Consider the following 27,721-nt stretch of genomic DNA (forward strand, 5'->3'; position numbering starts at 1 on the left):
GCCTGTAGCGAATTTTCAATTCAATTTTATATCAATTTATATGGCACCAATTCATGAAACATGTCATCTCAAGGCACTTTTCAAAGTTAAATTCAATCAGATTATACAGATTGGTCAAAAAAAATTTCCTATCTTGGGAAACCCAGCAGATAGCATCAAGTCTCGACAAGCAGCATTCACTCCTGAAGAAGCGTAGAGCTACAGGGAGAGTCGTCTGCATTGTCCATGGCTTTGCAGCAATCCCTCATACTGAGCAAGCATGAAGCGACAGTGGAAAGAAAAACCTCCAGCAGTCTCAGTGTGAACGGTCATCTGCCTTGACTCAGCAGAAAGATGGAGACTTCTGCTGCCAATCACTTCCACTGAAAGATGAAATTTCATGACCGGACTCGTTGCACAGATTGCATCCCATCACAGAACCTGAGAGCGAGCCACTTCACAAATGTTTGAAGAAACAGTCTGCATGCCTACGGCTGCTGGATTTTATAAAACTGCAGCCCTGAATGGGACCAGAACACCTGATTTTGATTATTTGGATGTTTTGTGCCAATATGATGCATTTTACAACTTTAGGCATGAAAATGAACAGAAGAGTCATGAGCTACAAGTCTGAGGCGCACAAAGATAAAAATTGATACATGCCGTTCAATTTTAGAACAATCTTCAAAGATTTTAGGTGTTTGATGGATTTCACTATCAAATCTTCAGGGGAACCCCCCCCCCCCCCCATTCCAAGGTCAAAGAGTCTGAAAGAACAAAGATTGTGAATTTATCTTTACGTTGAAGCTAGAAGGAACACACAGCATGTCATGTTCATGGCAAAAGGAGTGAAGTCATTTTATTTCTTTTTAATATGTATCTACAACAAGGGGGACACAGGCAAAAAACGACCGACAAGTTGATGGAAATTAAAACAATAAAATAAAGTACATTAATCAGCATCAATGTAGATTTCCAACCTTTTTTCCAATAAGCAACTTTTTTTTTGTCTAAAGTAACTTTACAATATAAAGAAACATACAAAGGAATCTCTTTTTTTTTTAAACTACACAAGACATTTAGGATCTGAAACTACCCTAACATGATATACAAAGCAACTTCCTGCCTCATATTCAATACTGCTTTGTCATCAGGAGGAAATGAGGAACCCAACGAAAAAAAAAAAAAAAAAAACAAATGAAAAAAAAAAAACTTTACTCCCAATCCTGCCCCCAAAGTCCTCTCTTAACCCTCCCTGTCCCTTAATGTTACAGTATTATACATCAGCACAATAGAAATACAGTAATGATCAACGCTGTGACGGCTTTACTTACAGGACAGAAAGAGAAGTCGAACTGCATTTTATACAACAGTGTTAAAGTACATGGGAGAAAATGCACGTTCCTGCACGTTCTCTACCTCATCTTTGCAACCAATATGTCCGTGTGGCTTTTTCTTCTGCTTCCCCTTACTTCTACAAACGTCCCTCTTGCCTGATTTTAAATAGATTAGAAAAAAAAAAAATCCTTCATAGTAAAGTATGTACTCTGATCTCCGGTGTGGTGGACTGAGAGCCAGCGTCCTGTGTGCCCCGCTTTGTTTTTGTTGCGTCAGAAGAAGCTGAGCTGCAGTGCATCTGAGACCAAGTGTCGTTTTTGTGCTCAGTCCTTGGAAAATTCTGCCAAAAATCACAAAAAAAATCCCCAAAAACAAATCCTATCTTGTATTTTTCTTTGTCGCCTCAAACGCACCATGTTTGAAACATGACTTGAGTTATGGCAGAACGAACTAAAGGTGAATCTTCTCCTTTGTCCTGCTCCCCCTCCAACATCTTATGGGTCGTGAGGTGAAATAGCATAATAGTCTATAGCAGCTCCGTCTTTTTTTTTTTTTTTTTTTTCCTTTTTTTAAATTTCATATCATTTCTGGTTACAAGTACACACAGTTTGCCTGAATCAGCACGCTACTGATCAACTGTTCAGCTGTGATTTGAAAATATCAAAACATGTCAATGATATCAAAATGCATTTTACAGTATTTACAAAAGAAGACATCAAAAACATGGGAGAGTTGTACAAAATAAATTTAGAAATACGAGGGGGGGGGGGGGGGGAGAGTGGTGTTTGTGTAAGAATGCCAGCCTGATGGAAAAAATGAGAATAAAAAGGGAGGAGGAGGAAGCGGACGGAGGAGGGGCATCACTCTTTACAGTCACTGGAGCAAAGGTTTGCAGCTTCCAGACCTTCCTTTCATCTTCGACTTACACCGGGTCAAAGTAATACTCCGATACGGCACAGACGGTAGACAAAAAAAAAGGATCACAAATTATGCACATGGAGTGAAAAGTTGAGGGAGGTGGGTGGAGTGGACAGCACCTTTCGGGCTCAGATGGAGGACTCTGCTGAATACATCTGCAGAATTTATACAGTTGCTACCAATTCTGCAGTCGACAAAAACAAAAACAGGGATAACACTTATAAACAAATTACAAGTACACAAATAAATAAAAGCTGTGCTTTTTTTTTTTTTTCCACTGCAGGAAAGTTCCTAGAGCAGGAGGCGCAGCTGCTGCTGGTGAGCAGGAAGGTAAAAAGTCTGGATGTGTTAAAAAAAAAAAAGAAAAAAGAAAAAGAAAAGCTCAATCAGTACCGTAGTGGACAACGTCCCACCAGCAGGGGGCAGTGTGCTCACAGGAAGCCCTGTGTTGCGCAGCAAATGACAGGTGCGTCTCAGTACGACATGAATATCATCAGAAAGTTTATTTCAGAGTTTAAATTCAAAATGTGAAGCTCATTTAACACAGATTCATCAAACAGAGTGATATCTGTTGTTTATTTAGCTGATTATGACCAACAGCTAATGAAAATCTAAGATTCAGCTTAGATTTCCCCCAAGTTTAGGCTAATTTAAAAGAAGAAGATGAAAAAAAACAAAACTACTTATCAAAGTTAACTTATGACCTACACAGTCATGGTGGATAATGTACACCCTGCTGTTAGCAGGTCAATGGAAAGTTCAGTGGAGGGAAAAACATATCGGTGCTTCCCGAGAACATGGACTACAGCCGTCACGTTTCTCGTGTTTAGCAGCTGTGGATCCAGACACAACCTGAAGTTCTTACATGGCCTAACCAGGAGGAGGACTGTACTGTTGCCTAGTCGCACAGATTTTTCACGCAGACTGAGCTTGACTGGCAGGTACCACTGTATATAATACCCCTGTAGAGAATCTACAGATGCAGAAATGAATGCAAAAGGAGCCCTAACCAAGTATTGAGCGCCTATGCTGCTCAATGCATGAATGCATACCTTCCTGTAACTTTTTTTTATTGCTCTTACTTAATACTCAAATTATTATGAAAGCTGCAATTAGAGTATTCATTAGCTGTAAGCTATAATCCCCAACATAAACACTTAAAATACATAACTCTGGTTAATATATATGTGAACTAAATGTTTTGAATCGAATGTCTGATATGAATGAACTTTTCAACAATACTCAAGAGTGAGAGGAATCTGTATTTGTGACTTATGTGCACATGTGCTGTCTCCGTCATAACAGTACGCCCCTAAAAACTAAAAGACATTAATCTTAAAATGATAATATTATAATAACAATAATACAATAAAAATAAAAAATAGCAATGATACATTACATACACAAAAAAAAAAAAAAAAAAAATGGAAAAACATATTCACTGATCATCACCACAACTCTGTTACAAATGTACACGTACAGAAAAACAATGCGGTAGAGACGAGGGACCCTCCGTGGAAATCGGTCGGGAGCTGCTACAAAAACCCAATAAAGATGATTTTACAGAAACAAATCCAACGCCGTGGTTGATGAGGCTCCCAGCAGCTGCAAAGAGAGACTGCGTCCATGAGGGCGGGGCGGGCGGGCGGCGCGCTCCGGTCTCCTCCATCCCTCGCTCATTGTCTAGACCCCGTCAGAAAGCCGGGGAGGCTGGGGCCGGAGTCCGAGAGGAGGCCCTTCCTGCTGCCCTGCGACTGCTTCCTATTCACACCTGCGGCCATTTTGCACGATCCAGGAGGGCCCGTCTTAATTAGAGTCCCAGCATGCTCCAGGGCGCTCCCGGAAGGCTGAGTGGCCGCACAAGGTCCCCGAGGGAGAAGAGGGAAGATGGTGGCGGGTTGGACGGTGGAGGAGGGATGCAGTTACGGGACAGGGCAGAGGGTCGTGTGTGTGTGTGTGTGTGTGTGTGTGTGTGTGTGTGTGTGTGTGTGACGAGGGGAGGCGGGTTAATCCGAGGACAAGTTGGGGATTGAGTTGAAAAAAACAATAATAATAAAAAAAAAAAACAGGCGCAGAGTCACAAAAATTGGGGGAGAAAGATTAAAAAGAAAATAATAAAATAAAATCACACACTCATCGTCATGTTGGGTGAATACTGAAAAGAGAGAGAGGGAAGGGGGGGGGGGAGGAGCACAAATGAGTGGATATGTCACTGACAACAATTAAACACAAGAGGGCGCTCACATCCAGCCCTGCAGAGGTACAGGAAGCACAGACGGAGGTCTGAGTCAACTTTCTGCTGCCTTCAACACACCAGGACTGGAGAGCAAACTAAGTTCACAGCTACAACGTGCTCACCAGTTTCCTGATCACGGTTCCATGTTTTCCCTGCTTCTCCAGGCGCAAATTTCAAGTTAGAATTTTGGTTTTAGACCATTCTGGATATTTGAGCACGAGATGTTTAACCACTTGGGTTTCAGTACCTGTATGTCCCAGAAATCATCTGAGACTGGCCTCTGACTCTCTTGACAAAACCCTTTTGAAATCCTCCTTTATAATTTTAGAACAAATGAGTTTGTCAACTCTAAACCCTAAACTAATCAGGAAGTTTCAATTCAAAAACCAACTACAAATCATGGTAGAAAGCAAAATAAAACCAAAAGAAAAAAATAATCCCCTTTTAAGTGTAATATAAAAGGATATGGATAATGTCTGGACTATCCATCATTTCTCCATACTCTGTTTACTTTTATTCCAAAACTTAGCCCTACGTAAAAAATGATAAAAGCAAATTCTAGACCTTCCAAGACCGCGAGGAACCCGGCCGCAGGAACCCTCCTCAATTTACAGAGCAAATGCGGAGGACAAATTGATCCCTCCTACAGTGAATCAAATGGGTTTTATTTTTAGATGACAGCAGCTCTGCAACTTATTCTTTGAGTCCAGGTATCAGAGCTCAGCCTGTGCACCCCGTGACTCTGCAGGTTGAGGGTAGACCGCCACAAATTGACACAATGCAGGGAACTGAACCACCCCCCACACACCTGTTACGTCATTTCAACATTTTTTAGCTTTTAATGTGTGAAATAGATAAAGTTCAATCAATCAGCTATGATCACATCACTGGTACAGGCGGGTACAGAATGGAGCTTTAAGAGATTAGTCAGCGGCTACAATGCAAGCAGAACATACATGGTTCCAGGCAGAAAATATGGATAAAAGTGCTTTTTTTGTGTAGTTTGTATCTAATTTACAGTGGCGTGTCCCAACTTAAACAGAACAGCATCAGAAAATGGCCCAAATCTATAAAATTCTTATAATTCACAAAACAAATGTTCCCCATACATAATCAGGGTTCCTTGTGACAATGAACTATGACTCGTGCTAAGTCTATTTTGGTTTTAATCCATTTTGGGTTTTCTTCAGGTGGAATGATCATTAAAACAAATAACCCAAATAAGTTTTAAAAACTAAAGTTGTGTGCACACATTTCGATTTAATTTAGCCGTTTCTGGTCATTAGCGTGACTAAAAGTGATTAAGCTGTTTAGCTACAATGGCGGAAAAATTTGGGGCTGATTCCCTGTCGGGGGTCCTTGTGCATTGTACAAAGTGGGCTACATCCAAATTCCTTTAACTTCCCAAACATGCATTCAAAACTGGATTTAGATCAGATTAATCAGGTTCACATCAAGTTTCTAGAATGAGGCCGACCTCAACTGTGCTGAAAATGTTGGCACCGTGCCTAAAAGGCGAACCGTTGCCAAAGAAACCATCACGTCTACGTCATTCCTGATTGTCAGACTGGGTCAAATATCCAACCAGAATTTGGACAGAGGTTTTCCAATCCCTGTTAAAAATCAATGAGGTTTCCCTGGAAGTCCCTAAAGGACAATTGTCCCAGTAGAAACGGGGGTTTATGTATATATGGGAGCCATTAAATGAAAGTTTAACTGAGGTCAGGTTTCTAATACTAGTTTTTAAAAGGTTACCTTTCATAAAAATGATTAATTAAAAAAAAAAAAGAATACATCGACACGTCGTCTAGTGGAGCAGAATAAAAGTATTCATTTTATTTAAAAAAAAATATATAGAATATATATTTTCTTTATATATAAATTTTGAGGCTCAGAAGCCATGCAGAGGTTCCTGCTTTCCTTCTGGACTGGTAAGTTAAATGTTTGCTAATGCTTGTCACTACCCGATCCGTACCGATAGCACGATCCGTACCATCAGCTCATTTGCGCGTGCGCGAACAGAATAACTTCCGGTAGGAAATATTTAGTTTTTCTTACTTTTTTATTTATTTGTATTTTTTCGAGGCAGGGGTTTCTTTTTGCATTTCTTTGTATTTGCGGCAATATTGCATATTCTTAAAAATAAACAACAGGAATACATAAAAAAATACAATGTTTCCCAGTTGTGGTTAGGGAAATACAAATATATAAACCATTTCTTAAAGTACATAAACCCCCAGCTATAAACACATATGGGAGTACAGAAACGTATTTGATTTTGAAGTTTTTTGAAGTTTGAAGTTTTTTTTATCATTTATTTGATTAGCATATGTATGCATTTTGTGCTTAATAAATGTATTTTAACAAGGTTTGCCTTCGCTTTGTGTGTGTTCTTTGTCCTATTCCCTGTTCGTTTTTGTAAAATGCGGCTACTATAATGACGAGGTCTTCTCTAGTTTATAATGTGTACACCAGTGGGCGCTAAAATCTCAATTTATAATTTTAACTTTCTTATAATATAAATGTTTAGAACAAGATTATTTGTATAACGAAATTCCCCGAATAATTAAGGATGAAATATCTTTTCCAGTCCTGTTTGAACAAGTAATAAAACTAACAGAGTGCATTCAGACAATACAGGTAAACGTTACGCAATGATCTCTTCCTGGACTGGATGCTGGAGCATATCCGATGATGACGTCAAGCAATACAATGGAGAGAATGTAAAACGTACCAATTTCTTTCAGAAAAGTCTTCAATATTTTAGTTACGATATAGTTTAGCATTATTTAATGATCTAAGCATAGAAATAAGTATTTTAGTACCGTAATTACATAATTTTTTTTGGCGACCCGGAAGTTATTCTGTTCGCGCTTGCGCAAATGGGCTGATGGTACGGATCGTGCTACCGGTACGGATCGGGTAGTGACAATGCTAACCAAAGGACCTGGAAACTGGCTGGCAAACAGTACAACTGAAGGTTGGAACAAGAGTGAGTGAGCGCCAGTTCGCCACCTGCTGGTCAGGAGGAGTTAAACTTGTAGCTTTCTACTTTAAATGTCACTGAAGCTCCAGTAAAACCTTTCCACCGAATCAATAAAAGTCCAAAATCAATACTGTGTCATGCCTTTGAACTTTGACTCAAACTGTGTTTTAGACCTTTTCTGTTCAAAGTTGTTCAGTCTCAACAGGCCTGGACTCAGGTTTGATATAATAGACCTTGTTGAGAAAAAAAAGGGAATATAAAGTCTGCAAAAATCCCAAATTCTATTAACAATAAAATAGTTTAAAATAGTTTAAATAATGATGTGTCAGAAACACCAACAGAGCCAGATTAAATCAATAACTATGATTGGGACAAATATGCACTTTTTTTCCTAAATTTCAAAGATCTAAATCCTCTGCTTGCATTCTTCCACGGGTTTGCGTCAGGATTGAGAGGATAAACTGTTAAGGGGGTGTAAGACGCTGTCAACACACTCCACTTACACTTTCGCTTTGGAATGGGTTCAAGAAGTTGCCGCCCATTTCGCCGTCGTCCCGCGGCGTCCCGGGGGGATTGTTCATGCCTCCCATGTTGTTGGGAGAGCTCTGGGGGGGAGAGAAAAAAGTTAAGACCTCTGATCAGCAGCACCAGTGTGACACACAGAGAAGGAGCGTTTAAAGGAGCTTTTGATGGAACCGTTGACGTTTACTCACCTTTGGCAACCCATCCATATCTCCGGACCCTGAGGAAGCAAAGCGTATATTTGAATATATTCTCAAAGAAAGAAACAAACGGCCGTTTGAGACATCGAGTCCCACTGGGCATCAACCCACCTAGTGATCCATTCATGTGATGTGGCTCCATGGCTCCCATGGCTCCCATAGGCCCATCAGGCCCTGGTCCCATAGGGAACTGATGAGAAAATGTGGAACAGGAATCATGAATGACTGTAAAAGATTGTTTTTCCCTCTCTGGACCCGTGGATCTAATTGTAATCTTTCCTGCTGGAGGCAAAGCTGAGATGGTTTAACACATACTCCCTGCGTCAGTCCTAGTGTTCGTATTAGCGCTGTTAAACGTGCCAGGAAGCTAATACGGTTATAACTATAACTATTTGTAGCAAGATTGTTATTTTCGTCTCTCCTACAAAAATTTTCCCCCCAGAATCTCTGCCCCCCCCCCTCCACGCGAGAAGATCCACAACCAAAACTCACATTGGGTCTGTTGCCTCCAGGTCCGATGGGATTCATCATTGTGTAGATGTTTTCACTGGAGTTAGTTGAGTCTGGGTAAAAAAAAAAAAAAAAGATATTACTGACGAGTCATTTGAACGCCGATATCTCACATGTGACAAACATTTTTATAGGGTGAAAGATAAGGAAATGTAGGATGGAGGGGAAAATGAGAACAACGAATGATCGCATATGGTGGTGAGCGGAGACATTGAAGGTTGTTTAGTGAAACAGATGGAGAGACTTGTGTCTGAGCGTTAGTGACGGGGGACATAGTTGGGGGACGCACCACCTGGGCTGGGCATGATGGGAGTTCCAGGTGGACCTCCTCCACCCGCTGGACCCTGGGAAACGAGCATACAGGTTTTAAAAAGGACACAAGCAGAGGGCGTGTCTTGATAAACTGTAACTACGGTTTCACTCACCACATAGTTTCCTGGTGATGAGGAGGAGTAGGCTATCTGCAGAGAGGAAGGGCAGCAGTTAGAACAAACTGATGAGGAACACAAACGTCAGAATCTGGACTATGTGGCATTACTCTGATGCCCGAAATTCAATCGGTCGAAAGGGCAACTCTGCACCAAATGTAACTTTTTAACCCCATTTGCAGACCTGTGTATGGCAGAAAACTAACGCTGCACATCATCCTCAACACACCGTCCCCATGATGAAGCACGGCGGTGGAGTTGCCGTCATGATCTCCTAGTTCTTTTCTTTAGCAGCGCTCGGTAGCTGGCCGGAGCCGACAGAAAGATAGCAGGAGGCAAATACTAGAGATGCACCGATCCGATACCCGGATTGGATATCGACTCCGATATTGGCTAATTAGCTGGATCGGATATCGGATAATTGATGCAGATCCAGCATAGTTACGGAGATCTAGTCACTTCTACTCTATGTCTGCAACAATGGTTACGCAGAGCAAGCACAGCAGCTAGCGCTGAGCAAACAGAACAACATGGAGGAAGCAGTGGACCATTTCAACATTTCAAACTTGATACGTTAAAAAGTATGCAGCATCTGCATGTGAAAATTGCAAGGGGGGGGATAAGGTTGGTAAATTCAGCCCCATAAACTTAAATAAGTACCTCCAAAAGCACCATGCTAAAAAAAAAAAAAAAAAGTTTTGCATGTTCAACGTTTATTTCAAGCCTGATTACTTCACTCACATGGCAAGGTATACGGTTCATTCATTCAACAGTAGTATCAGATCGGTGCGCTAAGCCCAGGTATCGTATCGGATAAAACAGGTTTGGTGCATCTCTAGTAAATATATGGCATTGCTAGGAGAAAAACCTGTAATAGGCTCCAAAACACTAGAGGCTGGACTGGAGGACTTCGTTCAAGCAGGACAGCAACCCTGAACATACAGTCAGAGTCATAATGAGATGGTTTAAGTCCAAACAACCACGTGTTAGAACGGCGCCATCAAAGCGGACCTAAACCCAACTGAAAAGCTGTGGCGAGACTTAAAAACCGCTGTTCACGGATGCTTTCCATCTAATCTGACTGAACTTGAGCCACTTTGCAAAGAAGAATGCGGCAAAAGTTTCAGTCTCTGGATGTGCGAAGCTGGTACGGACAGCTGAAAAAAAACTTGGATCCATACCGGCAGCTGCTTCTGCAAACTTATTCATTCAGGGCTGGTTAAAAAACACATGCCACAATTTACAGAAATATAGTTCCAAAGAAATGTGAAAAGTATGTAGCATTTTTCCTTCCCCCCCCATCTCTGTTAAACGCTGCTCTGTCACGTAAAAAAAAATCCTCGCAGAAATCCTCTTTCTGACAGGGTTCCAAACTAACCAGCAGGAATTTGATACATCTGCTTAGAAATGACGGTGATTACAATCCAAAGCGTGTGGATGTCTACCCATCACCTGCAACATTAGTGCTCAGAATATAGAGGCAAAGATTGTGACTCACTGAGTTAGCATTCGGTCCTGGCCATGGCCCCCTTCCTCCAGGACCCCTGAAGAAAATAAACATAAGAAAGGGCGGGAAAACAGAGGGAATTTGAGGAGAAGGACAAAATAGTGAAGATGAGACTTTGTAACGTGTTAAATATATGGAGCTACTCTTGATATTATTTATGTTACTTTATCTATAATTTACTTATGTTTGTGCTTCTGTAATGCCCATAGAGATCAATATAGGAACATCTTATCTTAATTGAATTACTTTGTGAAATGCAGATTGCATTGACTGCAAACTGCTAGTATTGTCTTATTTATTATATACTGCCAATATGCGATTTAAAAAAAGATAACGCTTCAAGGGTGGGTGAAATAAGTGTTGCTTCAACCTTAAGGTTTTCTGTAATGTTGACGTTGTTCATATGGAAAAGGTTTTTTCAGCCACCTGACCTGCAATGTGCAGCAAACAAGTGGTGCGGGGGAAGCGTTGCTTTTCTACTGCTACTCATGATTAAGGCAAAATATTGGGGAAAACAGGGCAAACAGATTGAAAGAAAGGAGAACAGCTGCTGCTTAAAATCTCTGAACTGAACAAGGAGTATTTCACTGGACTTACATGTTCATTCCTGGCATGGGACCACCCATGGAGTTGGGAGGAGGCCTCATGCCTCCATAGTTCTAAAAATTAAAGACATTTATATTTTCAGAAAGTTCAGGTCTAAGAAGGAGGAAAAAGAAAACATAATAATTTTTGTACTCTCACCTGTGGGCCCATGGCCATTCCTCTGGGAGGATTCATTCTCATTGGTCCACCCATGTTGGGATGTCCTGCCAAAACAAAACAAGGACCGGGGTCACATCACAGACACACAGGCTCGTTTAATATGTCTCAGCTCTAAAAAGTCAGGAATTAAGTCACAAACGCTACAGACAGCCACTCTGTCCTAATCCCATTAGCTGCAGCGCTCTAGACTCCAGAAGGCGTACTCTGCTGTCAAAAATCACCTCACGGTCCTTCCAGAGTCAGACGCACCCAGTAATCAGTGGAAAAGGCCAAAATGAGAAATTACTAAAAAGGATAAATAAAAGGGGCTGCATCCAAATTGACCTAAGATGCCATTGCTCCAAATTAAATTTTTTGTTACACTGCAAATTTAGCTGCAGTAAGGGAAATTTAAGAGTTCTCATTTAAATTAGAACAAAATGACAGCAGCTCAAAACAGCCCTGAAACAAACAAATTTACACATTGCTAATTATAAAATTATACTGAAAAGATAAACTATAAAAACTGAAAAAAAAAAATAATAATAGTTATGTGGATCCACTATAAATATTAGCAAAATAATCCAAACTTTTACATTCAGATGATTGAACATTTCTATTGTTTATAGGTTAGATTTAGCCTGTTATGGATATTTATTTCGAAAGCAGTACCAGCTGCGATAGCCAGAAGAATCAAAGACTAAGATTTTAAATTCAAACATGTGTTGCTTATGTTGGAGCACATAAACTAGAAGGCAGAAAGTTTGCTGAAGGGTATTAAAACATCGTTGGAGGTCATAAAGCGCCTTATAAGGTGCGAATCAAACAGAAATCAGAGTATCATCAGCATCAACAAATGACAAATTAGTCTTTGATTCTTCCCAATTAAGACTGCTGATATATAAACCCTGAGGAATCACTTTTGAGATTTTTAAATGTATCATAATTTATAATTTTTTTCATAGGGACAGATACATAGAAACATAGATTATAAAAATCTAATTTGCAACACCCGGCCCTTTTAACAGACAAATTAACTGGTAAATGATGAACAACAACAGTAAATAACAATTTTATATTTAACCAGATTATTATTATATTATTATTTATATCTAATTAATATATCTATATATATATATAAAGTATATATTATTATCTATAAATCATTTATAAACTTTCATTCTCATTGAACATTTCTACAGCCTGGAAGCGAACATTATTACATCTGTTGTGGTCTTAAAATGAGTTCCAGAGCTTCCAACTCTTAACAGAAAATGCTGTCTGTCCAAAAGTTGTCCTGCAGGATGATATTTTCCAGTCATAACTCTATGACTCTAGCGCTGTTCAGTCTATCCACAAATATATTCAGTGGCTCAGGTGCTAAATAATACATTTATGAAATAGTTTAAGAAAAAAAAGAAATTCCTAAGCTCAATAGTTTATATTTCTTAACCGAACAGGCCTTCAGCTTTCAGCACTGACGATTGTGAAGTCATTGGCCTTACCTTGCGGTCTTGTTGGGTCCAAACTGTTTGGCAGGAGAGGCTGTGATCCTGGGATTCCCCCAGGCTGAGAGGAGGGCAGACACACAAACTCAACCAAACGTCGACACAGAAAGTTGTTAAATTAAACTGAAACTAAACCCAAACCGCTGATTACCTGATTTGGCATTCGGAGTGAGGGGCGTGGACCGCCTGGGTACCGCGGCGACATAAAAGGCTGTGGGCACAACAATGAGATGGAGGGAGGAGGACAAAAAGGAGGAATAAAAAGAAAGAGGACAAGGAGGAGGTGGGGAGGGACGCAGAGAAAAATGACATTTCTATTATTGATAAATCCAAAAGCACTCCAATAGAGGAAGCACTGAGAACAGACGGATGGACACGGCGTGGTTGGAAAATGGATGACAACACTGGAAAGCTGCTAACTCAGCAGCACATCTGCAGTGGAACCAACAAGGAAAACATACTTGCACGACTTTCTGCGGTCTAAACTTTAAAAGGAGCGCTTGTACCCACAAGACAGACTGAACGCTTGTTTCTGCGCGAGTCCTCCCTGCTCTCGCTTCGCTGTAAGCTGACCCGGCCCTGTGGTCCGCCTGGCAGAGTCGGCGACACCTCGGGCCAACGACACGGTTCAAGAACCTTAGCGGAAGCGCGCTCGCACACAAAAAAAAAGAAACCGGAAACCACAAGAATGAAAAGCCGAGCCGCCACAGTTAATGGGCAGCGCCTAGCTTCACCCTGCACAGTGGCATCTGTAGCTACCGTTCTGGATCAGAGCCGAAAGCACGTCGACCGACGGGACGGCTAAAGGTCCTCAGGCTGAAGGCGTGTCCATCTGCACACGCTTCAATCTAGAAGCCGAACTTCGGTCCTTTACGTGGAGAAAACTGGTGCACGTACATGTGGTGTTTTTATTTTGCTTGTCCTCTTTTATTTATAAGATGCAAGAACAAGAAAGCAAGGGGGGGGGGGAGGAGAGGTGTATGCGTTAGTGCACGCGCACATATTTGTGTCTGTGTTCATGCTGGAGAAGATAAAGTGTGCAACCCCCCACAAGCTGCTCCGGGGGAGGGGCAGGGAGTGAATTATTCATCCCGCGCGGGGACAGCCGATTCTCGGCCTTCAAGAGGAGCGGGCCCTGCTGCATCTGGATGCTTATAAAGAAAGGAAAATGAGCACAACGGCAGGGGCTGCCTTCAACGAGGAGTTAGCCTGAACAAAAGTAGATCCTGTAGGCCTCAAGGGTGGGAGGAGGAAGAGGAGGAGGAGGAGGACAGGAGTGCAGGTAGCAAATGGGAAGAAAGATGCTGGAGTGTGTGGGTCAGGGAATGAGGGGGGGGTGGGAGAAGAGGGGTGTTTGAGAGAAAGTGTTTGCTTCTTACCTGGCCATGGGGTCCCATCATGGGGTTGCTGGGGTTGTGTGGGGGGGGCTGTGCATGGGGGGACTGCTGAGAGCCGGGCGGTCCCTTTAAGAAAGAAGAGCCATATCAGAGAGGGGAGGGGGGGGCAGAATGTGGGTTTACACCTGGAGGAAGAACCCGATCAGAGTCACAGGAGAGAGGAAAACGATGTTGGAGAGTGTGTGTGTGTGTGTGTGTGGGGGGGGGGGGGGGGGGGGCTTCTGGAAGGAGTGTTTAAGACGGAGGAGGAAGTTAAGCGGGAAAGATGAAAAAGCTGTGAAATTTTGGGCCAAAAAACACCCAACTGAAAAACAAGTCAATTTCATGTTTGGTGTGCCTTTAAGTCCAAACAAACAAGAACCGCCTTTATGAACGGCCTTAAACCCCGTGACCCTTCTCCACCATGACAGCCGATCACTTCCTCCACCCGGTTGGAGGAGCTGACCCCTGCTTTCCCATCTAACCACATGGGGGCAGTGTTATCAAAGGTTTGACAAAGCAAGACCGGCAATGGCACCGACTCACAACCTGAGAGGACAAGGACCAAAAACAAAACAAATTAAAAAGAAATACGGAAGCATTTCTGGGAGTCTCCCTCAGAACAACGTCAAGTTCCAGGACTGAGACACAAACACGGCCATGCGTTACGTTGTTGACTTGTCGAGCCGGGGCAAGAGGTTAAAAACCTCTGATAAATAAGACATTACGCAACAGCCTCTTCAGTAGGTTCAATGTTTTACTTCCCCCCCCCCCTTTTCCAACTCTACCCTGAAAACAAAGAGAGAGGCAGATTTGCAAACAGCAAATGGAATTTTCCACCTTTCCCTCCAAGGCATCCGGACACACACAAAGGCAACGTGTCGACAGAGCGTCTGGGAGAGTGTGTGCTCAAAGTTAGCCCGTCAATAACTACGCCTCGGTTCCAGACCGAGCAACCTGCGGCGACACACGCCTCAAAGCGACGTCCGTTTCTCAGACTCCTGCAGGTATCGAAGCAGTGCCGTCCTCCAGTACGTTCCCACTCCAGAACCAGACACCATGCCTTTTGTTGGGATGTTATCTGACTGAACAACAAAAAAAAGCGGCACATAATCGTGAAGTGGAAGGAAAATAATGCATCCTTTTTTTTCCCCCCCTTTTACAAATCCCTGCATGATGCTTCTGCCTCCATGTTTCACAGCTGAGATGATTTTATCAGGGTTATGAGCAAGGTCGGTTTTCCCCCGCTCGTCCGTGTTTCGCACGCAGCCACAGAATGCTGTGGACCAGTCTAACCAGAGCGCATACCGACACGTTTACTGTGTCGAACTGAGAACGGAGCTAATTACAGCCTTTCAACAATGAGTATCTGATTACCAATCCTCCATAGTGACCCACCTGAGCTGTAGATCTCTGCAGCTCCCCCAGAGTAACCTTGTTCCTCTTGGCTGCTGCCTCTGATAAATGCTCTCCCTGCCTGGCTTGTCATGTTCTGGAAGCTGTCCCATTCCCCTCAGGTTGATCAGGAGGACCACTGATTGGACAGCACTGATTGTAGCTCAGAGTTTATTTTTGATGCATCTAAAACTAACTGGCATCACCGTATGAACCTCAACATCAGCACAGCGCAGGACAGCCAGTGACTGTAAGCCGCTGCATCTCCAAATCATCTCTACCGTCAGTAACCACTAGGACTTTATAGTGTTTCTACAATTTCTTCAATCAAAACCTTCGTAGACCAGATCGGATTTCTTGCCTCGGTTTCAACGTCTAACAAGAAAAAGTTTCCTAGAATTTAACAGGAGATGTTTTAACAATGAACAAGGTTCTTTTTTTTTTTTGGGTATGAAAAACATTTATTAAAGTAATTTTCCCCTGAAATCACAGGGCGCCACTTCATTATGACTTGCGTACTCCTTGAATTTTTTAAATCTCAAAGTTTTATGCACCAATTTGACTTCTAGCTACCGGTAAACCTAGGCATATTTCTCTTAATAATAAAAGAAAACATTTTTTTCAGTCTAAAACATCAAAAATGTGTGATAAACCCACACAAAGCAGCACTGGTGGGTTAAGTGGATAAGAAAATTATGGGACAGACGTTGCAGCAATTAGAGAAGCACCAATCAGGGTTTTACATCTGAATTCTTCCACTGTGGGACAATAAATTATATTCCTATTCTATTCCTTTTTGCTGGCCTATTATGATTTCTAGTTTTGTTTGATGTTTGATCTGCGGATATGAATTACAACCAAAAGTATTTAAAAATTTAAACCATTTTCCATGTGTCAAGACAGTTCAGTATTTTTCACCAAGGCTGTGAGAGAGAGCAAGACTTACAGCAGACAACAGGAAGGCAAATGAAGAGGGCAGCTTGACCCTTCTGAGCGTTAAGTCTCTGTGGGCGGCCTTTTAAGAAATCTCACAGTTTAGGATCTACATTTTTCTAGAGTACACAAACAAAGACGGTTCGTGTAATGCTATTCATGCTAACTCTGCTAATTGCTGATGGTGGATGCTAAAGACAGTTTGCAAACTTCCTAAGCTAACCCGTTTATGCTTTAAATCACAGGTGTCAAACTCAAGGCCCGCGGGCCGAATCCGGCCCGTAAAGGTAAATAATCTGGCCCTCAAGAGCCAAAAAAAAAAAAAAAAGGCATCATGTCATAAAGTAGAGGCATATATCCTTTTAAACTGTATAAAGTGGCTAAATCTGTGCCTCCTGTAAGTGTAACTCACCCCAATATCAACTTTTTTTGCAGATAAACTGTATAAACTGGGCCTAAGGTTGCTACTTTTATGTTACTGTGCATTTTTTATACGTCTATGTGAACTGGAATGAAATTATGAAATGAAAAGTATCGTCTATAAAGGTGCAACCGGCCCTTTTAATGACTTCATGAGGCCAAAGTGGCCCTATATAGAAATGAGTTTGACATCCCTGCTTTAAATAATCAATGACCATCCAATATATATAGGCTGAAAAAGTATACGTCGAATGCTAGTTTCAGATATTTTCAATATCATAGAAATTGGAGATGGCTAAAACCGTTATAAATAACCAACATCTATTGCAAAAAATACAGACGCATCTATGAGGCCTTTTATTTTTAGAGCATGGTTTGTAATAATCCACAGCGCACATTTGATGTCTGGTAAAAAAGAGAAAAACTGCACACTGTCAGGAAAACGATGTACTGAACCGGCCTTTAAGTGAGGTGTATACATAAATGTTTTAATCAAAGTTACGTGTGAAGGAAGGAATCCATTAATGTGTAATACCAACAACAGTAAAAGCTTTCTGTTATCTAATGTTTAATTATCAAAGTAACAATCTGATCAAAGCTTAAAGCTTTCAAACAAACAAAACCCTCTCAGACTATAAGGTGGGAAACATCTTTATAGCCGTTGCCTTGATCTTGTTTGATTTGTGATAAAACAGGCAGTTGATGCTTGCGCATCACTTAACTAGTTAGCACGTGTCGCTTCTTACACCCCCTTTTTTTTTTTATTTTGTCTCTCTTGTTTCTACTTCTTGGAAATAGTCATGGAGTCGGGGATGCCTCCAGCCGCCGCACTGACAGTATAAACAACCCTCTGCATGCTGTGTCGTGAAGCAAAGCCGCTTCCTGTAAAAAAAACTAAGTTCCCCTGAACACAACAGTCACAGAAGCACACCCTCAGCCTCACTCTCCCACCAGTGGTAGAAACAGCACTTCCATGCATCCCCCCCCCCCCCTCCCCTCCCCCTTGGTTGTTTACAGTCATACTTTAACTATTCCCCGCCACCAGCACACAATAAGGATGTAAGGAGCCACAGAAACACACACGCTGGGCCAAACGCTGCTGGTGGCGACCATCTTTGTACATTTCTCTCCTCCACTCTTAATTTCTTCTTCCCTCTCCTCCTCGCTCCTATATTGTGTCGCTGGCGCTTTAGCTCCCGCTCTGCGCTGCTACCTTATCGCGCCTCCTGCCAAATGCCACCGCTGTCCATCACACTGCTGCCTTCGCAGAGGATGTGAGAGCATGTGTTTTTGTTTGTGGGTGCCCGCGCGCGTTAGCGTGTCCCTTTCTCTTCGCTCTCACAGACTCTCCAACACGGAGGGTCAGAGAGGGACGGAGACAGAGGCGGAACAGATGGATACAGGATGGCTGAAGCACCGATGGAGTGAGAGCTGAGCCACAGACGGATGGACAGAGGGAGATTGTTGGACTCAGGCGGCAATGTTTTTGTCTTTATTAGGAGTCGTGGCTGTTTTTTGGAGCCAAAACTTGTGCTTAAGATAGTGCATATAATAAAAAAAGTAATTTTGAGTAAATAATTGCTCTCATTAATATATAAAAGGTAAATAAAACTCTACAAAACTACAAACTACAGAACTACAAAACTGATAACTATAACATTAAACAGGCAGATGAGGCAAAACTGCGATAGCTTAAAAAGGTTTGAGTTTATGTCACATTGCCACACTTACTGGCTTTAACATTAAAGACTGCAAATAATGATAATAAATGAAATATCCACACAGAAGGAAGGAAATCAAAAGTACTTCATGAAACATTAAGTACTCTGCATTTATCTGGCAACTCCAAATACAAACATATGAACACTGATAGCAGCCAAAACAAAGCGTGGCTAAAATTGTTTCTTTTTAAACAGATCTGGCAACCTACAGCTCCTAGGAAGCCTTTCCATACTTCCACATTTTATCTCGATACCAAAAGAAACTTGTATTTTAACCATGTTTTAAGCGATGGACCATGACAAAGTAGTTCATTATTGTGAAGCAGAAGGAAAAAGGATACATAGTTTTTTTTTTCATGTTTTAAAAAACACCTCCAACTCAATCGATTGGCTGGAAAGCCTCTGGACCATTGTAACCCATGAGTATGCTTCAATCCAAACCATGACCCCAGTCCCAAGTTTCTTTAGCCACCAAGGAGTTTTCACGATATCAGAAGAAAACTTAAAGGAGCGTAGAGGTTTTGCACAAGTCTGCCCCCTCTGGCAACACGGTGAAATGACACGTGCATGGGAGAAGAGGGAGAGCATCTGCTGCTGTGACGGCACGGGTCTTTTGTTCATAGGTGTCATGTCTTCTGAGGTAAGAAAGCTATATTGAAGTTAGCACATGTTCTCTCGCCAATGCATCGATTACTGCGGAAACTTAAAGGACAAATAAGCTAATTTTCACCACTGGGCGGGGCTTGGGCACTGTCTGTAGACCAAAACAAGATGTGTGACCAGCCACGGCTTTCTCTACCTCCTCCAACTGCAACTCGGCACCCATCTCCCTTCTCCTTCTCACCCCGTCGCACTCATAACCTTATAATGCTGTTAGCAAGAGAGTATTTTGATCCACTGAGCATGCACTCAGCCAATTTGTGCCTACAACACTGCCCTGGCAGTGGCATTTTACGGGCAGGGAGGAGCTAAGCCTTGAGTGACAGTACATGCATGCAGGGCCGGCCCGGCTTTGTAAACAAGAGACTGCAGAACAACACAGAGAGATGGTGCGTCATGTCATAGTCCATCTAAAAAGATACCTTTAGTTCTTCACATCACTACTTTTTCAGTTTTTTTTATCTGAAATAATGACATTTCAGCGGAGCACGTCACACCCACACACTCATCTCAGAGGAGTCAGCCGGATTCCCTCTCTCATGAACTGACTAATGGAGCCTATGGAGGCAACTGCGGTAAGCAGAGGGAAACCCATTTTACACGTGGGGCAATTGTAAGGGTGTGTATGGGAGAGAAAATAAATATTTAAACTTGTGAAATGGTCCTTTAAGAACAGTTTTTAGCTCCAACTCTGAGCAACTTCCATGACCCTGCATCCCCACAACAAGACGCTAACACCACTTTCACTCATCACTGGGGGATGGAGACATCTCCCCCTTACCACATGCATCGTATTTGGATGTAGCCCAAAGGGTAAACACCAACTCTCAGCTGACCAGAGAACCTTGTTCCACCCATGTCCTCAGCATGGCTTGTGCCGAACAGAAACCAATACTTTTTATAGCTTTCTTCTTACAGCTGATCCATAAAGATTTGTGGAGGGAAGTAACACACATGGCTCTCTGCAGCTCCTCCAGAGTTACCTCAAGGAGCTTGGCACATCCTGTGATTAATACTCTTCTTGTCCATCATTTTTGGATGATGGATTGAACATTTCTCTGTGACATCCAAAGCTTTGGATATTGTATTGCCTAATCCTGGTTTAATCTTGGCTTACATTCAACCTCAAGCCACAGAGGCCTTCACAGAGAGGGTCTCTACTGAATTAGACATGTGCACTTTGTAATAATATAATATAAATGGTGATTTCTGAAAGGAATGGTCGCAATTGATTTTATTTAGGGGCATCATAGTAAAGGGGGCTAAATAAAAACCCATGCCACAAAATAACATTTGAAAACCATGTATCCTTTTCAGTCCACTTCTCAGTTATGTATTACGTTGTGTTGATGTATCACATAGAATTGCTATTGAAAAACATGAAGGTTGCACCATTCTGGACATTTAATGCTAATATTACAGTGCTGCCTTTAAATTTTGAAATGATTTGGCTGTTTGTTTCTTTTTTGTGGGGTGAGGGGTCAAAGGGATGAATGAGAGACAGTGAAAATGTAAGAATAAAAATGACAAGTGGGCAGAGGCGAGGTGTGTTATACCTGGAAGAAGCCTGGGGGCATGGGACCACCTGGCATAGCGTCGTTGGGGGGCATGTTGCCCATCACTGGGCTCGGCGCTGCCGCTGCGCTCTGAAACACACAGACACAGCAGCTGAATCACCCTCAGCTCCACAACCCCGATGCACCAGTTATGAAATTGCTACACCTGCGTCACAGTTTATGCAGAATATCAACACATCCATTCAATGCAAATTAAACAGATTAAAATAAGATGCATAATTATGTTATAACTTGTGTTTTTTTATTTAAATTACAATGATTTTCCTGTGAACAGAGGCTCTGTAGCTTATTTCAAAGAACACTTAAGGAAATGTGATCAAAAATAAAGATGGATTCCTACAGATCTGTTTCAAAAGCATTTTACTAGACCTACGTTTTCAAGTTTACCTTCGTCCGAAGGATGTTTTGTTTAAAAAAAGTCTAAACTCCAAAATTAATCATTAGTTTAAGATGTCTCTGCATTGCTCAAGATTTAAAGAATGGACGACTGGATGGAGAAATTAACCTATAGAATGAGGGATCAATGGATAAACAGAAAGATGCATGGATGGATGCATCTTTTCTTTAAATATGCGACAAAAACAATAAAAAAAACATTTAGGTTGGAGAGACGGTCAGTTCTAAAATTGGATATTTATCATGTCAACAAATGGACACATAATAAAACTTTCTAATACAAATCTATATCTATTTGATATTAATCCAGACCTGAAAAAGACTTAAATTCAGTACTTTTCCAGACTTGAAGCCAGCGCAGGAACTGCAAGCCAGAGAACTAGCTAAACATGATATAACTGTGTTCCTGACAACAAGATGCATGTTCAGAATGCTTACATAAGCACAGTGGGAAAAAAACAAAAAACAAAAAAAAAACAAAAACAAAGATCAGACCAGCACTCATGAACATGAACAGCAAAATCACACAGACACACAAAGAGTTGCATCACAGGCTCATAAAGTACAGCCCCTCCGTAGAGAGCAGACAGGGGAGGACCGCAGGCTACAGGCAAGAACAGAGGGGGGGGGGGGGGGGGGGGGGGGGTTCAAGACCCCGGGGAGCGAGCCACTCTGACAAACGAACGCTCCTGTACGTCCGCCAAGCCAACAGCACGCACACCTAGAGGACGCTCTGCCTCCAATGTGACGGTACTGTATGCTTGGAGGAAGACAACGCAGCGGTCCAATTACACGCATGTATGCAAACAGTCTCCGTTCTTCCTTTATCTGTTACTAACACGCAGAAAAACTAAAACAACCCCCCCCACCCCCCACCCCAATCATTATGCTAATTTTGCCTGTGAACATGAGCAGAGCACTGAATCCCAGGGGAAGAAGCAGGGTCGCTGCCTCTTTACCTCTTCACCCCCCTTCCCACCCCCCATGTGTCCTCTGTACAGTTTTCCCTACACCCCCCAATGACCCCCACCCCCCCACCCCCACCTACCACCCAACCCTTCCCTGTGCCCCAACCGTTGTACTGTGCCTCCCCCTCACAACCTCCTCTTCTCCTTCTCCTCTTCTCCTCCTCCTCCTCTCAGCCCCCTCAATCCCCCCACCACCCCCACAGTAGGGTGTCAGCAGCTTGCAGAAGCTGTTGCTATGGCGACAGGTCCTATCTGCACTCTGTCCCCCTGGCATCCCCCGCTCCAGGAGCGGAGAGAGAGAGAGAGAATAAGAAGATGCAGGAGAGAGTGAGATCCAGAGAGTGAGTTTGGAGATAGAGTGAGAAAGAACAAGGACAATAGTAATAGTAATAATATAGAATAACTAAGACACTAGGAAAAATGTGTTTTTTTAGGGAGGGGGGGGGGGTTCATTCAATATGCAGGTCTTCACTTATTGTTATGGAGCATTACTGTTAATTATTCTTCACAACCATTTTCACAATCTAAAACTGAAAGCAAACTAAAAAGTGCAGAGACAGAGCGATTGCCGCCAGCGAAAAAAGGGAAGGTGGATTAAGTATGCCAGTCGGACTTTATTAAAACCAACTGGCCTGGGGAAACACTACAGGATCCAGGGTTTTCGTGCTAGCACACCCTATGCTGTCAATATCAAATGTTTGTTTTCATAATCAAGTAGATCGCTGGTGAAAACCGTGGAAAAAAAGTGTGACTCCCAAAGACGGTGGACGCTTCTGCAGATAAACGGCGACTTCTAACGCAAAAGAAAAAACTGGCAGGTACAGGAATGAGGCATTGATGATGGACTAATTAGCTGAATCTTAAAGTTGTTTTTTTTTTCCTTTCCTGCTGTTGAGTTTGGGAAAAGTCAGCAGCTGAAGAACTGAAGACAAAACACACCGTCAGGAGCTTTAATGTTTAACATAAAGCACGACTGACGAGAATATACTCCTTTCATTTACAGCAACTAGAAGTTCACGAAACCCATGGGACACATTCTCAAAAAACGCCTGGAAATATTTACACTGTTTAAACCGTAAACTGCATTTTAATGGCCTCGCTCTACAGAGCTGTACAAAGGCTGCGTCACAGCATCAAGTGGACCACATCTGCAAAAAGCAGCTTGTCGATGTACCCCGAGTGAGTAAAACATCCCATCTGAAACGTAGAAACAAACTGTGGAGGCCGCCGACTCCGCATTAAACCGCTGACGGCTAACGTAAAACATACTGATCATTGTGTCCTGTCACAATATAATGACCAGCTTTGTTTTAATACGCCAGCTATTTAGAACCGAGCACACACACCTGTGGCGTCCCTCGTGTTATCTAACAACAAATATACTCGCAGGAACGCAACAAAGCTCCTCGGCCCTTTTAAATCTGATCAGAATCATATTGCTGATGAAAAAGTTGGGAGAACCATGTCTGATACACGACAAACTGGATCGTTTTAGATCCAGCTGCCTGGTATCTAAAACGATACCAGGCAGCTGGATGTAATGTTTTCACAGTATTAGGAAACCACACAACCGCTATATTGATACTGATATGTATAAGGCAATTTGTACAAAAGTCTATATAAGAAAGGAAATGATGTGTGTATGGGTGTGTGTTTCACCGGAAAAAGGCAAATCGGTTTTGACTGCTTGGCGGGAAAACGCTGTCAACCCAAAGCTGGTCGTTTGTGTCATTCGTTTTGTTTTATAATCAAGCAAAGTTGGGAATAAATTGGCTTTTAACGGCAAGAACAGCATCTGGACATTTCCTATTTACCATCTCACCCCAGCAAATGCGCTTTAACCATAAGATTCCGGTTTAAAAACACTCCAGTGGCTTTAAGCGTCGGCTTAGCCTCTACACTGATATGAATTGTGATTTATCTAGTTAGTTTGTGTTGCAGTGTTAGTTTTCCACCACATTTGACACCCAGGCGAAAAAGTAGACCTGACACGATAACATATTTTGCTGGACGATACAATTTTTTAAGAATTATTGCTATTTTTGAGACCTTTTTCAACTAATATGATGACAGCAAAATAACGCAAGTATATCCTCATACATACTGGCTCAAACAAATTTAGCGGATAGCGTCATTTGGTTTAAATCCAAAAAACTCCCACTCTTCAACGGTCGTACGAGGCTCTCATACTTAACTTTGAGCATGTGCCTGCCTGACACAAGCTGGGTTTTCACACCGTTTTATAAGCCTGGCTGCCCGCCAGGCTTTACTCACCACCCCCCAGGATAAGCGTTGTTTATTTATTTTAAATGCCTCGATATTTGAGAGCAACAAAAAAAAAGAAAACGGAAGAAAACCTCCCCGTCAACTAAGCTAACGCGCTAGCTGTTGTTAGCTTACTACTGCACCCCTCCTTCGAGCTGCTGCATCGTGCAGCGACCACTATCGCCAGTATTCATCCATTTTCTGTGTGAAACCCTGGCAAGATTGAAGGAGACGTAAACAAATGGGGAAATAAGCAAACATGCATCCGCAAATTATCGCGCTAATTTTAATCAACCGTATAATTAAAATGTATTGTGCGATTAATTGGTTTATTATTCATTGCGACAGGTCTATGACAAAGTGCAACACTGACCGGCTCACCTTCTTTTAAATGTGTGCAGCGTCCTAGGGCTCGGCAGTATGAAGCAAAAATACATAGTATACATTATCTGGATATGTTTTTCTTTTCATAAAGTAATTATAAAAAGGCATCTCTGAATCAAAGCTTTGTCTCAAACGTCTCACAGGACAGTTTGTTTTTACAAAAAGCTGTAGATAAATTTTGGAAACAGCTGAAAAATAACCTACGGGAATCTTATATCGCTTTAAAAATATATATATATATTTTTAAAATCTCGATACATTGTCCAGCCCTATCTCGCCCCTTACATTGCCTGTGACAAACTACTTTCTTATGGCTTTTGGAGACCACTTGATGTAGCTCAGACCTTTATTTCATCCACTTATTGATGCCACAATGGAAAAGTCTTCTGTGAACAGAATGAGCAGCCAATCTCTGCAGAGCAGGCTAAAAGCACCCCACACTTCCCACATTTTTTAAAATACGTTTTTGAACATCATGCATCACTTTCCCTTCCACTTCATCATTACGTGTTCCTTTGCGGATCCTGCTCACATAACATTCAATTCCAGTAAAATTAATTGAAGTTTGTGGTTTTTAAATGGTAAATGCTGCATCTGGATACAGTGAATAGCACACTGTCTATTTCCCATGCATTGTTTACATTGTTACATTGTTTTTCATTTCAATTGTTTACAAAAATCGCTGCTGCATCTTTATCCTGAAAATTAGTGCAATCTACTGTGATTTTTAGAGTGATTTCTAGAGCGATTTTTCAAGCTGTATGCAAACGAAATTTCGTTCTGTACGCACTTTGTGCATACAAAATGACAAATACAGCTATCTAAATACTGTAAAGCAAGAATCGCCAAAGTTTTTGGCACATGGGCCAAAATCGTTAAGTCAAAAGTAACGTTGGGCCAATAAAATACTCTTTTTACTAAAAATCACCAAAAACGATGTTCTTGTTTGTTTATATCTGCTGAACAATAAACTAAGAATGCAATGTTTTAATTGAACAAGTAGTCAGACGTTTTGTAGGAAAGGGGATGGGTTAACCACGGTACATCCAAAACCTATAAAGGGCTTTGGCTTGTTAAGAGAAAGGCATCCAGTTTACAAATTATTTTGGGTTTTAATAAAAAAAAGGAAAACAAATGTAATCCAATCTTGGCCACAAGAACAGTAACGATAAATGGATGGATAAAACCTCTAGATAAAGTGACATTGATAAAGTTTTTAAACACTAATATTATTATATACTCTTCTGCTCCCATACTTTACATAAAATTACTTAAATGTAATCCCCTACTTTGCCAGAATATTTAGGCAACGAGGGAAAACCATCGCTTGTGGAGGTAAACTACCCTCGGCACCGCAGCTCAGGACCAAATATGTAGAATAGAGGGATGATAAAACGTTTACTGGTATTGACGTTTTAATAGAGCCAATGGCTTGACTCGGTTTTTGGCTCCCCAACTGTGGTTCTTCACCTTTTCTAGAACCAACGCTAGCACCAGCGCCGGTTTAGCACTGGAGCTGCTAATTCTCGCAGCGGAAAACTACGGCTCAGACGTTCCTAATCCGGAGTTTTTTGGCTCGCTGCGAGGACCATCGTGTTGTGTTTGCTTTCCGTCTTCTGTACAGATCCGACACGCTGATGAATAATCTATTAGAGAACAAAAAGACTCGGGATTTGATTGGGTGGCGCGGCGCTGTATGTAGATGGCTTATACAGAATGGCATTGATCCGTACCTCTCCATTTCCCTCTTTCCCTCTCTCGCCGTTAGGACCTACCCGGACAGATCGATAGTGCTCAACACATTATTGACCTCCGCCTGATACCTTTCACAGGGATGAAGACAGAGACATAAACACTGGATGGCAAAAAGGGAGAGGCAGGAAGGGATGGCAAGTGCATTCATGTGTGTGCGCCTATATTTATGTGTGTGTGTGTCCCTGCCTGGAGAGGTACTAATCTACATTCTGGTTCACACTGATATGTACCTCATCACTGTCTCCTTGACCTGCTGTCCTTAGCGCACAGAGAGAGAGAGAGAGAGGGGGGGGGGGGGGAGAGCAGGGGGAGGGCCTGAAGGAGTGAGGATGGGAGGTGGTTGAAAAAGAGGAAGAAAAAAAAAAGAGCTGACTGTGGCAATTGAGCCGATTCACCCACCCTGTCAAAAAGCAGCGCGTTTCGCTCGAAAAGCAACAGGACACGACTGCAACTCTCACAGTCACGTCTGGCAAACAAACGTGCACGCAAAGACAATCTCTGAAGACCCAGCTGGTCCTCAAAACTGGCACAACCTGCAACAGCAAACACACACACACACACACAGACACACACTTCCACACAATAGGCTGCTGCCAAGGTAGCAGCGCCGAACCAGACAGGAGGAGGAGTGTGCCCAAACGCGCGGCAGCACTAATAAACGCTGCAGACACAACATCCACTTAGGCGGCGCTCTAGAGAGAGAAGGCAGAGGGGCCGCAAGGAAATAACAAGCACGTCAGAACACCGCTAGGAAGCAGGGCAAAACCAGGGCGTTCAAATATGGAGGAAGACTTATACAAAAACATATTTATTTGAATTTGAAGGCAAATAAAAATAGTGTTTTGAAAAAGTATTAGTGCAGTTTATCCCACTCTTCTTTGCAGAACAGTATTCAGACACATTTGTGGATGTTGGAGCTTGATCTGTTTGAGGCCGTGCCTTTTAGTGGCAGACCCGCCGGTGTGCTTCCGATGATCGTCCTGCCTCGTTACTCT

General features: G+C 42.2%; 1 protein-coding gene across 3 annotated transcripts in view; it reads right to left on the bottom strand.

Annotated features, from left to right (window-relative positions):
- Nucleotides 1–812: 812 nt before the first annotated feature.
- Nucleotides 813–27,721, bottom strand: part of zgc:110158 (LisH and SSDP domain-containing protein) — a 60,537-nt gene continuing 33,628 nt past the window's right edge. Inside the window, exons 5-18 of one of the 3 annotated variants that reach the window (XM_021307817.2) lie at nucleotides 20,938–21,027; nucleotides 14,256–14,339; nucleotides 13,028–13,087; nucleotides 12,874–12,937; nucleotides 11,369–11,433; nucleotides 11,222–11,283; nucleotides 10,616–10,661; nucleotides 9,115–9,150; nucleotides 8,982–9,033; nucleotides 8,672–8,742; nucleotides 8,291–8,369; nucleotides 8,171–8,199; nucleotides 7,961–8,062; nucleotides 813–4,390 (exon numbers count right to left, since the gene is read on the bottom strand). In XM_021307817.2, coding sequence (XP_021163492.1) covers nucleotides 4,361–4,390; nucleotides 7,961–8,062; nucleotides 8,171–8,199; nucleotides 8,291–8,369; nucleotides 8,672–8,742; nucleotides 8,982–9,033; nucleotides 9,115–9,150; nucleotides 10,616–10,661; nucleotides 11,222–11,283; nucleotides 11,369–11,433; nucleotides 12,874–12,937; nucleotides 13,028–13,087; nucleotides 14,256–14,339; nucleotides 20,938–21,027 — 870 coding nt within the window. In that variant the 3' untranslated portion in view covers nucleotides 813–4,360. Of the gene's footprint in view, nucleotides 4,391–7,960; nucleotides 8,063–8,170; nucleotides 8,200–8,290; nucleotides 8,370–8,671; nucleotides 8,743–8,978; nucleotides 9,034–9,114; nucleotides 9,151–10,615; nucleotides 10,662–11,221; nucleotides 11,284–11,368; nucleotides 11,434–12,873; nucleotides 12,938–13,027; nucleotides 13,088–14,255; nucleotides 14,340–20,937; nucleotides 21,028–27,721 lie in introns of all 3 variants that reach the window. The other 2 variants (XM_012881057.3, XM_012881058.3) reach the window with 2 other exon arrangements.

The sequence above is a fragment of the Fundulus heteroclitus genome, chromosome 19 (assembly GCF_011125445.2).
Source record: "Fundulus heteroclitus isolate FHET01 chromosome 19, MU-UCD_Fhet_4.1, whole genome shotgun sequence".
Taxonomy (NCBI): Eukaryota; Metazoa; Chordata; class Actinopteri; order Cyprinodontiformes; family Fundulidae; genus Fundulus; species Fundulus heteroclitus.